The 16,446-nt window shown below is 40.3% G+C and overlaps 1 protein-coding gene across 1 annotated transcript in view; it reads right to left on the bottom strand.

The window, feature by feature from the left end:
* The window catches only part of LOC106940397 (slit homolog 3 protein-like), a 20,495-nt gene extending 5,794 nt beyond the window's left edge, over window positions 1–14,701 (bottom strand). Inside the window, exons 1-10 of the mRNA XM_015023134.1 lie at window positions 14,597–14,701; window positions 13,300–13,463; window positions 12,007–12,151; window positions 8,275–8,346; window positions 7,821–7,892; window positions 7,637–7,708; window positions 6,974–7,117; window positions 5,659–5,822; window positions 3,460–3,610; window positions 1,865–1,939 (exon numbers count right to left, since the gene is read on the bottom strand). Coding sequence (XP_014878620.1) covers window positions 1,865–1,939; window positions 3,460–3,610; window positions 5,659–5,822; window positions 6,974–7,117; window positions 7,637–7,708; window positions 7,821–7,892; window positions 8,275–8,346; window positions 12,007–12,151; window positions 13,300–13,463; window positions 14,597–14,616 — 1,079 coding nt within the window. The 5' untranslated portion in view covers window positions 14,617–14,701. The remainder of the gene's footprint in view (window positions 1–1,864; window positions 1,940–3,459; window positions 3,611–5,658; window positions 5,823–6,973; window positions 7,118–7,636; window positions 7,709–7,820; window positions 7,893–8,274; window positions 8,347–12,006; window positions 12,152–13,299; window positions 13,464–14,596) is intronic.
* Window positions 14,702–16,446: the final 1,745 nt, after the last annotated feature.

Raw genomic sequence — 16,446 nt, 5'->3', positions numbered from 1 at the left:
ACGTCATTGTGCTGCTAAACACATAATGCTGAGGGGAGAGGAGTACCGCTCCAAGATGGCCGCCCTAAATCTCGTCAGCGACAATAGGCAAGAGCGGTCCATGAGGGTCTATCCTTATATTACGTCTATGGTTACGAGATAACATCGTAACGTCGTTTCGTTAGCTAGTGACGTCCTGTGAATGCCACCAGTGGCCGCCATGACAGGTTGCTTTGAGCAGCTTTCAGCTGCTGGCTTGTGGTTCTGCTCATCAGAAAGGAGCGGACCATTCAGGGTAGGAACAAACTAAAAAATGATGGCAGACAAATATGAATTCAGATGCATTAAAGCAAAGCAAACACGAGGGAGGCAGAGGAGGAGAGGAAGGAAGGAAAATGGAAATGAGAGCAAACCAATCTATATTGTCAGTGATGCTGCTGGATGGTTAGCAATTTCCTCTCCAATAAATCAAACACTCGACTCTGCTCCATCTTTCTCTATCTTCTTCTGACACACACACACACATTCTTTCTCTCTCTCTGCAGATAAGGACCGACTGTAAATCTGGACTGAAGGTCCATTTTGGTTTTCCATTCAATATTTGATCCATCCAAGATGGAGCTTTTCTGCATCTCCTCCATCCAGCAGCTCTTCCTCCTCTCATTATCATTATGTTTTTATTATTTTACATGTTTTTATCATGTTGTTGAAACTGACGTTAAATCCAGAACCTGACATCAGGTTCACTCATACGAATCTCAGCTGCTGGTGGAAAACCTGAATGTTTTGTTCGAGTCGTAAAGCAGCGCTGAGCCCAGGATTTTTAAAATTTGTTTTATTTTAATATCCTGATGGCTTTCTGCTCCCTGGTGGCTGATAACTTTCATTTTATTTGTTAAATAACAAGGAACAATATGAAAGCTTAATTATGGTGTTTTTGGTTTTATTGCTTAAACATTCTCATTAGTCTATTTGACGATCAGCAGAAAAAAAATAATCTGGGTTTTACGGCCAGCAGGATCAACGCTGTTTGAATGATCAGGTTCTGGAAGATATTTGTTTTCTATTGATCATTATTTATTATTTCACATTTTCAATCATTGTTTCTATGCGTGGTTGTGTCGGATGAACTGAGTAGTTAAACGCTTCTAAATGTTTTGATCATAGTTTTATTATGACAGGTTGTGGGTGGAGTCTTGTTGCCATGGCGCCAGGCGGTGTATGAACATTGGTTCCTGAAAACGTTTCATAAAGAAACTGTTTAGATTTGTAGCTGCAGCTCACAGTTATTGATTTGGATGAATTCATCTTTGGTTTAACCAAGAAGCATACGATGTATTTGTGAATAAAAATTACAGATATACTTGCAGGTAGATGTAGAATTTGGATATTTATCCAAATTCTACATTTTTCCAGACTCTGTATTTAGAAATTAAGTAAACCGAAGTGGATGATTGTTGGATCTTCCACACTGACAATGTTTTTCAGATTATTTTCCACCAAATCCATGTTTGTTAAGAGAAACCTGGAGAACTTTGGTTCCTCTGATTGGTCAGTCACTCATAAACCCTCTGATTTGATTGGCTGTTCGTCTTATCAATTAAAGAAAAGGCCAAAGGGAAACGTCTCCTCATTTCATCCTGAAACTAATTATTTTATTTTCCTTTGATTTTATGTGACAGTGAGCTGAAAGGACACTGATTCAAAGGTTTTAACATTTCTAGTCATAAGAATCTCAAAAGTGTGGTGTACTCATCTCCCTTTAACCTGCTTTAAACGCCTCATCCTAATGAAGCTGTTGATCTGAGTCATAAAACAAAGTGAGTCTCTCATGAGTGAAAATAAAAACAGTTCAGATGAGAAGCGTGTTTGGAAATAAACATACATTTTCTTGAGGTTGGGCAGCTTCCTGAACATCCCAGCAGCTTCCAGGACAGAGATTTCATTGTCGTTTAGCCGCCTGCAGAGAACAGGGCAGAGATGGAAGTTGATTAATTTATTTTCTGTTTCACATGCAGCGAGGAAACACGGAGCTCTGAACTATGATGCAGCGGAAAACAAAGAACGATGAAGAAATAAAAGAGAGGAGGAGGAAGAGCGATGAATCTTTTCTATGTAGTCATCAATAGCCGCATCGCCCTGAGCCCAGAGAAAACAGCTGGGCAGATAGCAAGCCAGACATCTGCTTTATTGAGGTCATTTGTACTAAAAAGGTGCTGCTAAGAGGATGTGTGTGTGTGTGTGTGTGTGTGTGTGTGTGTGTGTGTGTGTGTGTGAACTGCAGGATGAAAGTGAAAGCTCAGCTCCAGGGAACTCTTTCTAATGAGATGCGTGGCATTAAAACACGGAGCGACCTGGATGAAGTAAAACCAGAATGATTTATAAAAACCCTGAAGAGTTTTGGTGGAAATGAGGCGCCGTTTCCTGCTGCAGTTCATTGAAACGCTTCACATTTTCTGATTAGTTCACCATCCGACCTGCAGCCGAAGAGAAGCGGATCATCTTCCTCTTCAGGGAGCAGAAACAAATCAGCAGCTCGGATTCCCTGACAAGGCCGGGAGGACACGCCTCTTCCTGTTTGGACGACACACCTCTTCCTGTCCATTGTTCTATAAAGTCCAGTTGTGAGGTGTAAACGCTAATTGACCTCTGACCTCTGGTCCTCCAAACCTCGGTCTGGGTTTGGTTGAAGTGAACTCTGGTTCAGCTTGAATGTGAACGCCAAGCGGACCAGAGACCACTCCAAAAGCAGGAAGTAGCATTCTGGGTAAATACAACCAAAGCTAACGTGCTAGCCTAGCGCTAGCAGCAGAAATGGCTCCTGGTCTTTAGCCAAAGACTAAAGAGAAATCCTCCAACCGCTAAAATCTGACGCCTCCATCTTGTTTCCATCTGGTGAAGAAGGAAGTTGCTCTCAGTGTCTTCAGAGGTTTTTGTGTCGTTTCCTTCAGTGGTTCTTGGTGCAGCGCCCCCACAGGCCAGGAGGGGAACAGGTTGGTTTGACTCAGAACCACAGCAGCTGGAGGTGGAGCAGATGTTCTGGTTCCAGTAGAACCGGGTCGACCGGACCATCAGATGGTAAGCAGCATAAAATGTCACAAGAAAGAAAACAAAAAAAGAAAAGCCAAGTTAGGCAGCATGGTGCCATACTTCACAGTTGGGATGCTTCCCCTGGCTTATGGGTGTAGCGACGGTCATTTTGTCCACCAGACCTCAAGAAGCGTCTCCAGAAACGTCTACAAATTGTTTTTATGTTCTTTTAGGAAAGATCTATTCCTCCAGACGTAGCGGCATTATTAACGTGAATTATCAGTTTCTGTCAGTAGAAGAATATTCTACTGATCTGACATCATCATGTCGGAACTGATGTCTGACAATACTCGGTCTGATGGTGTCAGACTGAGTATTCTAGACTGACATCATGATGCAAAGCGATGCTAACATGCATGCTTTCGATTGCAGACATTTTCTGTTTCTTACAGGTCGGTGGTGTGTTCAGGGATGTGCGGAGGAATCCGGGTCAGTTTGAGGTTGGAACAGTCCACCACGGTGCCTTCACAGCGACATTTCTCCGGACACACCAGATCCTGGAAACACTCCCCACTCAGCCGACTGCGGTAATCCTCCTGACCTGCAGGGGGCGAGCCACAGTGGAGGACACAGAAACAGAGAGAAGGAAGAGGGGCAGGAGATTAAAACCAGCAAGAAGACAGAAAAAAATAAAAACACCAAACTGAGGAGAGAGCTGTGGATTCAAAATGTTGATACAAAACATTCAGAAACTTTAAAAGATAATTCATCCAGTGGACACACGACCTTTAACCCCAGAGGAATTCACCTCTGTTATTAAACAAGTCTTATTCAATGAGGAACATGTACGAGAGTAGCACGACCAGCGCTAACAGGAAGTGGTGCTGTGCTAAGAGGAAGTGAAGGAGCAGAGAACAGGAAGCAGGAGTCAAACTGAAGGAAAGTGCAAAAAATATATTTTAACATTTTTAAGGGGGAAAAACACATTAAAATGAAAATCTCCACCTGCAACCAGCTCTGTGAAGTTTTACCGTCAGTCAGCGCTGAAATTTGGAATATCTGACGTCAGATTATGATTGTGCAACAAAGATAAAGCAGAACGTTCTCACGGCGTCAGAGGGGTCAGAGCCAAACCCCTACAGGCTCCGAGGTGTGTGATTGGCCGGGAGAGGCATGAGGGCGTGTGCCGCGCGGTCCCTGGCGCTTGACGGAACCATGTGATGTCACAGTAGGCGGGGCCACATGGTTAGATCAAGCACAAGAGACAGCTGCAGAACCAATCAGAATGAAGGTCCACACAGGAGGAAGGCGGGGCGACAGAGAGCTGCACCAGTCAATCAGGGCCAGAGGGGGCAGAGAGAGGTCAGGGGTCAAGAGGAGGAGGCAGCGGGGGGAGCACAGGAAGGAGAAGCGACAGACAGGAAGAGCTGAAGCAGAGGCTGCCGCCTCCAACAGGGCGTGGCAGGGGGCGGAGCTACAGATGGCGCTTAGCGAGAACCGAGGCAGTCGAGAATTTAAAACCTGGGAACAACAACAGGAACGTGACGGGGAACAACCCTCTGACAAGACATGAGTCGGAAACAGATCTGAAACAGCGCCGCCCTGCTGGCAGGAAAACATGCAGCAGCTCTGTAAGAGGCTGGAGGCGGAGGAAACGACAGAAATCATTTCATGTCAGAAAGTCTTCACGCCCCCTCAGACTTCCTGCCAATGCAACACATGGATCTCACAATGTAATAGAAAAACAATAAAGAAGCAAAGCAGGTTATTTGTGATAAAATAATTTTTTTCCCATCTGTCATCTCCAGCTCAAGCAGACTGGATGGAGAACATCAGCTTTTCATAGATTCTCATTTAAATTCAGGTCTGGACTTTGACTAGGCCATTCTATCACCTGAATCTGCTTTGATCTAATCCAGACGTCTGTAGCCTTTACTCTACAGAGTCCAGCTAAGTAAATACAACCTTTAGAATAAAGAGATAATTTTTGAAATAATGTATTTTTTTTAATCCTAATTTCTTTGCTATTTTTTTAGTTTTTTAAATAAAGAAAAACATACAACTTTCACAAAAGAGAGAGAGGTGGATAAATTTCTTTCTATCAGATGTTGATATTGATGAAAAAATTATGTAAAAATGTCAAGAAAAATAGATGTTAAAAAGTATTACTGGTACTTTTACTCTTTCATTGGTGAAAATTAAATGTAATTATTTCTTGAAATACATCAAAGTCTAGTTATTAAAAATTGTTTGTTTCTTCTTCTTCAGAGTCTCAGGTTTTCTGCAGCCTTCAACAGGTTTTCTGGATTCTGGATGTTTATCAAAGTCTGAAAAACATTCCCATTTGATCATATGACTGTGTTTAACCATATTTTCAAATGTATCGATATTTATAGATGCTTTCTTTGAATAAACAGAAGAGAAAATAGTAAAACTAAAAATCAGATAAGAATAATTTTCTAATTCTTTTTAAACATCATTATCATAACAACGAGGAGCTAAGCTTCTTATCATGATAAGAAGTGGTAAACAATAAATGATAAACGATAAATGTCTGGTCCTAGATGAAACCCAAATGAAACATGTCTGTGTCTGGAAGGATTCAGAGGGAGGATGACCCCTGACCCTTGAGCAGAGCGCGACGCTCACCTGTGCACCTGAACTTCTTGCCTTTGACCTGGCTGATGCGTTTGTTGGCCAGGCGGCGCGGGTGGCTGCAGCGTGCGCCGCTGGTCTCGATGGGATTATCGAACAGGAAGTCGGCCAACCACTTCAGGTGACAGTCACACGTGAAGGGATTCTGGGCCAGGTGGCTGGAGACACACAGGATGGTAACAACAATAACAATAATAATAATAATAATAATAATAATAATACTGCTGGTTGCATGAACAATATTGCTGTAAATATATTCCAAATATGGATTCAAAAATAAACCTTAAACCCTCTTGTGGGATGTTTTTCACATTTCCCATCATTTACTTAATTTCAGAATGACACCATTGTTCAAGATGGCTGCTGTTTTGGAGCCCTTTTAGCCAATTATTGCCATAAAATGTTCCCCATTTTCATGACCTGAATAAACTTTATGTCATATCATATATTTTCCAGTTTGGTTGCAATGTTCATAAAATGTTAAAGTGATAAAATGAAGCAGAATCAGAAATTGAGGACTTTGCTGTTAGCGAATCTCAGATCAGTCATCAACTGGAAGAAGAAGAGACACAATCGTCTAAATCAGTGTTTCTCCATCCTGGTCCTCAGGCACCCTGTCGTGCATGTTTTAGGTGTTTCCCTTCTGCCACCTGAATCGTATCTCTGGGTGATTAACAGGCTTCTGCAGCACTTGATGGTCATGCAATCATTTGAATCAGCTGTTCTGGAATAAAGGCTCATCTAAAACATGCAGAGCAGGGGGGCTGAGGACCAGGGTGGAGAAACACTGGTCTAAATGGTTAGCATTAGCTTCTGCTAATGTTTTTATATGTTTAGTGTTAACTTCCACTAATGTTTTGTGTTTAGTGGTAGCTTTAGCATAACTAAGATTCTTGTCTGGCAAATTGGCTATTAGTGAAGCTAATGTTGTGGTTAGCTGAGGCCACCACTGGTAAAAACTGCAGCCAGTTTTAGTGCAAACATTTATTCTCCACTACTGCCACGGCAGCCATTTTGTAAAATGTCCACCAGATCAACAAAATATGTATGATTTCTATGGTTCAAAATATGTAGGCTATGACTTGACACCAAACACATTCAACTAATTGACAGTTTCAGTGCAAGAATTACCATTTCATGGCAACCATGGTGGCCATCTTGAAAAATCTAAATATTATCAGTAAGTACGATTTCTAAAGGTCCAATAAAGTATGATTCGACACCAAAAGTATTTATCTATGATAAATATTGGGACCTTTTGTTCAAAAATACATTATTTTGACGACCATGGCGGCCATCTTGAACTTACAGAGTCTTGATGGAGCGCAGCGGAGTGAAGAGGCCTTTACTGATGCTCTGCAGCTTGTTGTCATACAGAGACAGGAGGTTCAGGTTCTGCAGGTCCTGGAAGGCGTTCACTCTCAGACAGTTGATCTTGTTGGCATTCAGTAGTCTGAAACACAGTCAAGAAAACAAGCAGAACATTATGACCACTGAAGGTCTGCTGTGGAGTCCAATATGGTGACAGCAGGTCCAGGAAACTGTGAGGAGAGGATCAGTTTGTTTTTAAAAAGTTGGATGTACTAAATGATGCAGCGTAGAAACATGAGCCTTGCATCTTTTTCTCTTCTCTTTATGTAGCATCATATTCTCTTGTATTTATTTAGCTAGATAGCTTAACATGCTAAATATGCTTGCAACTATGACATTTAAGAATGAATGATTAACATGGTGAAAACATGACTTTTGAAAATAAATCACCATCTTTTTCTGCTCATCTTTTAAATAACCCAAATTACTGCTGTTCATTTTTAACTGAGTAATTTAAAAAACAAAGTCATTGTTCGACTCAATCTCTGTTTTCTTACATCCTGACTTTTCATTTGCATTTCCACCTTGCATCGATCTCCTTCTCTGTTCTGGTGTCGGGAAGCTAAAATGATTAAAATATTTCAGTTTTCTGAAGACTCACAGTAGCTGCAGGGAAGAAAGTCCATCAAATATTCCTTTAGGTAGCTCAGTGATCTTGTTGCCGTACAGAACCCTGTGAGGGACAAACGAAGACACAAACTCAGCACCATGTGAAACTCCTTTATTCAGTGACTTCCTGACTACTTTTCTCTTGTCCTGCGTGTTAGGATGCATGACGCACTTACAGTGAAGTAAGCGACCGCAGTCCGCTGAAGGCGTCCGCCGCCACGTCGGAGATCTGGTTCTTACTCAGGTCTCTGTGGGCAGAATGAGAGTACGGACAAAATCGCTAACGGGATTCAACTTGCCAGACAAATGATCAGAAACATGAAAAACAACGAATCAGGAGAAAAATCAGAGAGCAACGAAAGGAGAGAGAGTCTTGAAATCTGAAGAGACAGAGGTGAGAAAACAGGTAGGAAGAGGAAAATTAACAGATCCATATGGATTATTATTATTGTGTGTGTGTGTGTGTCTGTCTATGTGGTTTAACATGCCTTTTGATTTGAATACATACTTACATTACCGGGACCTAGGTGTAATACAAGGACAATCCCAATGTTCATATAATTCATGGAGTATATTTAAAGTTTTCAGTATCTAAACAAAACTTTGTCTTGTGTGTGTCAGTTTACTTACATTCTCTTCAGCTTCTTGTAGGCTGTAAACGCTCCTGGCGGGACGCTTTTGATCAGGTTCTGCTCCAAACGGCTTCAGGAAGAAAAACATCAGTCAGAGAATCCCTGGTCGACTTTAAAGGCTGAACTTTCATCACATAAAAATAGTAAAACAAAAACAGAAATTTGTTTCAGTATTATTGCAAGCAAGGAATATATTTCAAAAATTGACATTTGGAGAAAAAAAAGCATTTCGAAAATGAAAATTCAAAAAACTTCTCAATAAAATTTTTTTAAAGTTGAATGAACACCAATGCAGTTGTCTATTTCTTCCAATTTTATTTTTCTACCAGGATTTTTTCATGTATTTAAATTTTGTAGGTGTTTTTTCTTATTTTTTATTTTATTTTGTTAAACAAAGTTTTGCATTTGCAATCTTTTCAAGCTGGACTTAACGGATTGTGTTCCACACAGCAGGAACGCTCGCTCCTGCTCCACACTGACCAATAGAAATTAATCTGACTTGTTTTTCAGAGGAAGGATGAGGCCCCCGAAAAGAAAGGAACATAAACTGTAAAATGAGATTTGAAAAAATAAAATCTGAAAAGCAAAAATTTGAAAAAATAAAATCTGAAAAATAACAAACTCCATAAATGTAGGTTCAACTATTGCAAATACATCATAAGTTAATATCAAAATGTTTATTTTAGTTTTATTTATTGAGAAATAAAAGTTTTATTGAAATTAATCTTTTTCAAGTTTTTTTCATTCTTTGCTTGCAAAAATACTGAATCCAATCTTCCTTTTAGCACAACTTGAACACTGAAACAGTCTTTTCCAGTGTTCAATCAGATCGGTTTGAAGCAGAAATCAACCGAGAGAAGCAGCTTCCATTGCTGCTGTTAGCAGATGTAGCTGTGTGGCAGATTTACAGACGTACCAGAAACACATCAATACAAAGGTTCCCAGTTGGGATTTTTGTATGGAAAATAAATTTAGTTAGTTGCTTTACTTTTAGTTGATCAAACTGGGGATGACAGTATGCTGCAGGCTCACCTGGTCTCCATAGAAAACATTAGACTGTTTTTCCTACCATCACAAACATAAATTCTCCTGGGACTTTAACTAGACCAGGGAGCTTAGAACAGAGCTCTGAGTTGGTAAAGCAGCACAAATAAACAACAACGGCAACCGCTGCATTGGTTCTGTGCCATAATTATTATTAGAAAAGATTTTCTGCTTGATCAGTTTTAGTTGAAAGCAAACTAAAAGCCAAACTAAAAGTTCAACTCAGAGAGGTTTTCAACATTTAGTTGAAGATTTAGCTCCAGATGTAAATTTCTACATTTTACTTTCAATAAATCTCTGAATGTCATCAGAGCAGAACAGGCTTCACTGCCATCATGAACCAAAAAATCATCAGATTTACTCCAGAATATCAAGAGACAAGGATTAAAGGATGTGAAGGTGGAGGAAGAGGAAGAGAGGAGGAGGAGGAAAAGGAGGAGAGGATGGAGGGAAAAAAGGACAGCAAAGGAGAAATTAGAGGAGAGAAAGTGAAGGTGTGGTGAGGTCCCAAGGCCGGCCAGAGGGTCGGCTGTCAGGATGATGAATGGAAACTAATCCAGCCCACCTCTTCCTCCCTTTCTTCCTCTTCACATCCTCCTCCATCCCTCCTTTTCTCCATCCATCCATATTTGCCTCCTTTCTATCAGTAATGAAGATAAATCTGAAACTCTGATCCGATTAAAATGAAAACCAAAACATCTTCCTGGTTCTGGTTCTGACTGCATTCATCTGCAGTCAGTAAAGCTGATTTCTATCAAGACCTGGAGGAAACCAGAACACTTTGGTTCTGACAGAACCAATCCGATCTGAGGAGCCGACTCCTGGCTGAAGGAGAGGCTGAAACGTCTCTAAGGTTTACAGCAGAACAACCTCAGAACAGGTGAAACAAAAAATGGGTCACACCTTGATGAAAACAGAAGCTGATGGAAGCAAACAATGGCGGCAAATTCAGAGGATGAACACATAGATCATTAAAGAACTGCCGATACGTCAAACTGTTAAACTCTGCTTCTGTCTGTGGCAACATTCATCACAACCGCTCCAAACAGAGAGCATGGCCCTGTGAAATGCTGCAAAACACTGCAAACAATCCATACAGAGGGCGGGGCTCTGTGAAATGCCACAAAACGGAGCAAAATGTTGCAAACAGGAAATTGTAGCAAAACACCACAAAGCGCTGCAAAATGTCAAAAATGCAACAAAAGGCTACAAAAGGAAAAAGTTATTCTTTTAGCCTAGAATATATCTAAAATAATCACAAGTCAAACAATAATACAAAATCATTTCCAGGCATTTATAATTAGTACCAATAGAAAGAAGTTTGTTTTGCAAAGTAAGAGTATTTTATTTAATGAAATGTCTGCTAGGTGAGGAAAAATAAATTTATGCAGTTTATTATATATCAATGGTCACATTAGGAGTTGGAAAAAGAACTGTGGTAGAAATGTCCTGCAGAGTTTCTCCTTCAGTCACAGAGCAATCAAGCAGCTGCCCTCTGCACAAACAGGCCGGGGACGCCGATCGATACGGATATCAAACATGTCCCCTGGTGGAACGTGTGTGTGTGTGTGCGTGTGTATGTGGGTGTGTAACATCAGAACTTCAGGCTTTTAATGATGCGTTTGAGATATTTTTCCTCCATCGTGGTACTAGCTGTGGGCAACATGGACTTAAAAGTTTCATCATGATATTTTGTGTTAATATTGTGAAAACAATAAAAGTGACAATAATAACTATTTATTACTTTTATTTTAGAAAACTGTGTTGCTGTGACAATAGCTGGCAAATGTACACAAATCTTTGTCGATATTCCACTAATATCAAACAACAAAAACTTGGACATGAAAAAGTTTGTTTACGCAATAAATCATTAAAATTTACAAAATGCGCCATCACCACCAACTACTTCCTGTTGTTGTCTTCTTCGTGCTACACCAGTAGCAACATCCTGTTGTTGATCATGTGACTCATGATGTGAAAAAAAAGTGTTTCTGTTGCAGTTTTGTAAAATAAATTTTGACACACCCAAAATAACCACCTCATCCAAGCGCCAAAACTATCAAAAATATTTCAAAATCTTTCACATAACGTAACTCAGCTTGCTTTTTGGAAAAAAACAACAAAACAAAAATGTTAGCCACTGAAAAATTCAAGATGGCCACCACGGTCATCAAGGAAAATGTTTTTTTTGGACTAAACATGTCAATATTTATCACTGATAAATACTTTGGATGTCAAATCATTCATAACTGCACCCAGAGAAATCATATTTATTGAGAATATTTATGTTTTTCAAGATGGCCACCTTGGTCATCATGGAAAACAAATTTTTACTCTCAAATTGTTGTCAAATCATTGCTACATATTTTGAACCATAGCAATGATATATATTTTCTTAATCTTGTCTTTCTTTTTTCTGGTGGACATTTTACAAAATGGCCGCCATGGTTGTAATGGAAAATATATGTCTGAACTAAAATCAGTAGTAGTTATTAAGAGTGGTGGGCACAGCTAATCAAAAAGTCACCTTCACTCACCCCTAATTCATTAAACAAAAATCTTAGCTACACCAACGCTAAACTACTAAATATGTAAATAAGTTAGCAGAAGCTAATGCTAACCCAATAAACCAGAGAGAAAACCTGATCAGCTGCAGGGAAAGTGAAGTGAACCCAAACTATCTTACATTTCCACAATGCCCTCTGGGAGGTTGGCTGGGATCTCTGTCAGGCCTTTCCGTCGGCAGTCCACGATGTTGTTGTTGCAGCTGCAGCTGGGGGGGCAGACTGCGACCTGAGGAGCACACGCCCTCGGCTCCGTCTGTGCCGGACCTGCAATCAGCATTGGACAGCTAGTTTCTGCTTCTTTCAGAACAGTTATTTTGCACTCAAAGCCAGAAACAAAAAAACTCTTCTGCAGCCTGGAGCTGCGTTTCTACTTCCTGCTGTAGCTGAAGTTTTATCCATATTTCCTCATATTTCAGGATATTTCTTACTGCCGGATTCGTATCCTCAGAATGAACTTTAATCTCTGGTGGTGGCTGCTGCGTTGATTTTGAGGCATAAAAAACCTTTTGGGAAAACACGCAATCTCTTTGATATGAAAAAGAAAGAAACTGAATCTTAATGTTGCTTATTATTTTGCCAAAATATGCACATAAAATATGAGTGAATATTAGCAAGAAGAAAGCAGAAGTACAGGAAGCGGCTGAGATGGAAACAGAATAAAAGGAAGAGGCAATAAATGCTGAGGAGCTGTGAAGAATCCTGCATGACATGAAGAAGAAAAGACGAGGAGGAATGACGAGATTTTAAATCAATACTTAACGTTCATGCTTTTTATTCATGTTTCAATGATAAGCAGTCCTTCAATCACTAGGTGGCAGCAGAGCTCAAACTAATCAACAGCAACGAACTGACACAAGCACACCAGGATTCCGAAGGTGAAACGGAGAAGTTAGTGATGGTGAAATAAAAAATGGCGGAGTCTTTCTGGTTTAAAGTCGACGCATTGAGTGATGCAGGCACTAGCAGCTTGTGAGCCATCCGTTAACTGTCTGTTAGCCATCAGTTAGCTGTTTGTTAGCCACACTTGTGCAAATCCATATTTTTGTAACTTGTGCAGATTGTATGCCACTGTTCACTCAAAATGGAGGATCTGGAAGGTTTATTTATGAAGATAAATGCTGGCCAATGCAGGCGTCACGTATAAAACCAACACTGTTAGCTCGGCTCACAGGCGCTCTAGACTAACTTTTAAAAATGTGATGATAACTCAGCTGTTTCATCTCTTCTGATGAACTAAAATAGAAGCATTATTGTTGCAAGTTTTTCACTACAATATTAAAAAGCTGTATACTTATTTTCCATCATGTCTCCCATTCAATCGCCTGGTTATCAAAACTGATAACCAGAACCAAACAATAAAATGAGCTGCTGTTCATTGAAAACTGCAGAATGAAATGTTTCTACTGACTCACCGTTGCAGATGAAGTCCTTCTTCTGGACGTCGGGGACATTGAGGCCCCTCATGTGGGCCGGGGACATGCACTGCGTGAAGGGGGCCAGGCCCCGCCGGGCCCTCAGCCAATCAGAGAGCCAGGCCAGGTGGCAGTCGCAGTGGAGGCTGTTGGAGTGCAGACGGCTGTGAAGAAGACGAGGAAGAGGAGAGCGACCGTTAATCTGGACTGGACTAGTAATCTCAATCTCGAGAAATGGAAAAACTGGGAATGAAAACAGGAAATGATGTGGAAGAATATCAATTTTCTCTGGTTATTAACCAAACTTTACTTTCATTTATGCACAAAAATGACATAAAATTCAGGAAAATATGAAAAATTTCTTTGTTTTATAATTGAAGACTGAGCTGCTGTGTAAAATGTTATCTGAACCAGAAAACAGTTGAGATTTTAAAAAGATTTATTTTACTCTAAAAGCTCACACTAAGAATTCATAAACTCTAATCATGATGATAAATATCGCTGCAGACAGTGAGAAAACAACAAGTTACAGAAATGTTCCAAACTGTAAGTAATGTAAAATACAAAAGGCTACAGGTATTCGTATAATTAACCCGTTGCTGCAGAAAGCATCAGGTGCAGCACACAGATGAAGAGCAGCAGCAGGAGGAAGAGGAGGAAGAGCAGAATGTGTTGTCAGCGTTTTGTGAGCCAGCCGCTCGCCTGCCTTTGTAATAAAGCCGAGGACAAATCCTGTTAAGGAGTAAGACACTCACATTGAAGCTAGCAGCGGGCGGCAGATTTAATACTGCGCCCCATTATAAATCCAGGTTATAGTCACAGCCCCACCTGGAGATAGCCACGTCCGGCCCGCCCCCCCGCCGAGCCCTAATTACTGACAAGGAGGATTAAAACGACAAAGAACGGATTTGCTTCTGACTGCAGGACGCTTCAACGAGTCAGGATGTCGCAGGTCACACACACAGTTACAGTCACACACACACACACACACACACACACACACACACGCACACACGCGCACACACACACACGCACACACACACACACACTGCTGTTTGTTCCTCAAAGAGAAATCCAGGCAAAGCTCATAAATGAAACATGGTTTAGAAAAAAATAATTCTGAAATAGAAATCTGAAAAGTGTGGTGTGCACATGTATTCAGTGTGACGCCCCACAATAAAATACAGTAGATCAAACCAAGTTTTACAATCTGAAGAGTTACTCAGCTGTCAGGACAGTCGAATAAAACTCATTTAGAAAAAAAATGTGTGTATTGGTGTGTGTGTGTCGTACTCACAGCGTCCGGAGCTTGGGCATGTGATTGAAGCTGGACAGTGGGATGAGGGTGATGTTGTTGTTGTTGAGGGTGCTGCAGGACAGAAGAGACAGGATGGTGAATAATCACTTTATTTTTATTTTTCAGATGTTCAGTTTATTTAATTTAAATAAACAGAACAGGTCTCATTTTATTCAAACTCTTCATTTTGTTTAACTCCATCAGGTTCAGATTGTGATCCACCAATCAGCTCAGTGCAACTTCTTTCAACTTTATAATTCAATTCATAAAGAAAAATAAAAACAAGGACTTGACCAACTGTTGTACAATAAACCGCTAAAAAGAGGCAAACATATTAGAGAGACATACAATCAGTAAAGATGTTGTATGTAATAAACAAGAATTACTTTCATTTTCAGAGCTGCCATGTTAGATTAAACCAGCATGAACAATGGAGGACAGACTGGAAACTGAAACTGCTGCTGTACGAGGCAAAATGGAAAATACTGCAATAATATTTAGATTTAGATGTTTGGAGGTGTCAACATGTTTATCTCAGAAAGATTTCAGCCACAACTTCACCTCTTCAATGCAGCTTGAAGTGGTTTTTTTTACCAGAACTCATAGAAATCTGTATGTCATCTGCAAAATATCGTACTGAGGCAAGATTCAATCCAAAGGAAGCAAGAAAACCGTTTTAAAAGACCTAGCCCAGTGAAGCATCCCTGAGGAACACCAAGGCTTGTCACAGGCGGAGTTAGATTTCCCAGTTTTCCAGAGTTTTCAGATGGTGAGATGAAACTGGAGTAACTAGGAGCCAGAGCTGGTGAGGAGTTGAACCCACAACCTTCTGGTTGTCAGACAAAAACATCTGAAAATCTGAAATACATTTTCCTTTTTCTCCAAAGTTAGCAGGGCGTAGAGAACTGAAGGATCCAGTTTCACAGTTCTGCTGGAGAATCTCTGTTTAAAAAGTTCCTGATTTTCCGTCCCGTTTCAGCGTTTGGGTCCAAAAACATGAACATGAACTCATTTCATCTGTTGTCCTCCAGAAAGCGTTTCTGCTGTCAGCGGCTACAGCCGGGCGCGATCTGCAGCGTCTCAGTCGTCATATCGACCCGGACAGGAATGAACAACACCGCCGTCTGTCATTACCACATACGCAAGAGTACACACACACACACACACACACACACACACACACACACACACACACACACACACACACACACAGCGCTGTGTGTGCTGGAGAAACACTACCCTTATTGATTTCCTGTAGTTTTCATGCAAAGACATGGAGAAGATAATTCCCTCTGGGATGATACTGACAGACTGGAACAAGCTGCTAACATGCTAACACACTAACATGTCTCTTATAATGCAAACATGAAGAAATATAGAAACAAGACTAACATGTTAAATTAGAACAATTTAAATGAATCTGTTAATAAAATCTAGTTTCATGTTTTGCAGTTCAAAAATGGGAACATTAAAATGAAAAATTATTTATTGAACAATGTCAGATATTTTCCCTATATTTTAGTTTTACTCATAAAAAGAAGTGTTTCAATTTAGCTAAGACATGAGAGCAAAAATAATCAACAAAAGATAAAACCCTTTCTTTGCTGTCCACATGGTTTAATATCAAGTTTATTTCTGGATATTTTTATTCGTTTTGCTCCACCAGGTTTATGAAAACACTGGAAACATAAAACTAAATAAAAAAAAGACCCAGAGTAAAAGCCCAGAGTTTCTGTTGCAGCAGGCCAACAACAACAACAACAGCAACAAAACAACAACAGCAGCAACAACAACACAACAGCAGCAGCAACAACAACAGCAACAACAACAGCAGCAACAACAACACAACA

The sequence above is a fragment of the Poecilia latipinna genome, unplaced genomic scaffold, assembly GCF_001443285.1.
Source record: "Poecilia latipinna isolate Pla-1442-1.1 unplaced genomic scaffold, P_latipinna-1.0 Scaffold3210, whole genome shotgun sequence".
Taxonomy (NCBI): Eukaryota; Metazoa; Chordata; class Actinopteri; order Cyprinodontiformes; family Poeciliidae; genus Poecilia; species Poecilia latipinna.
This window is presented reverse-complemented; position numbering and strand designations above follow the sequence as displayed.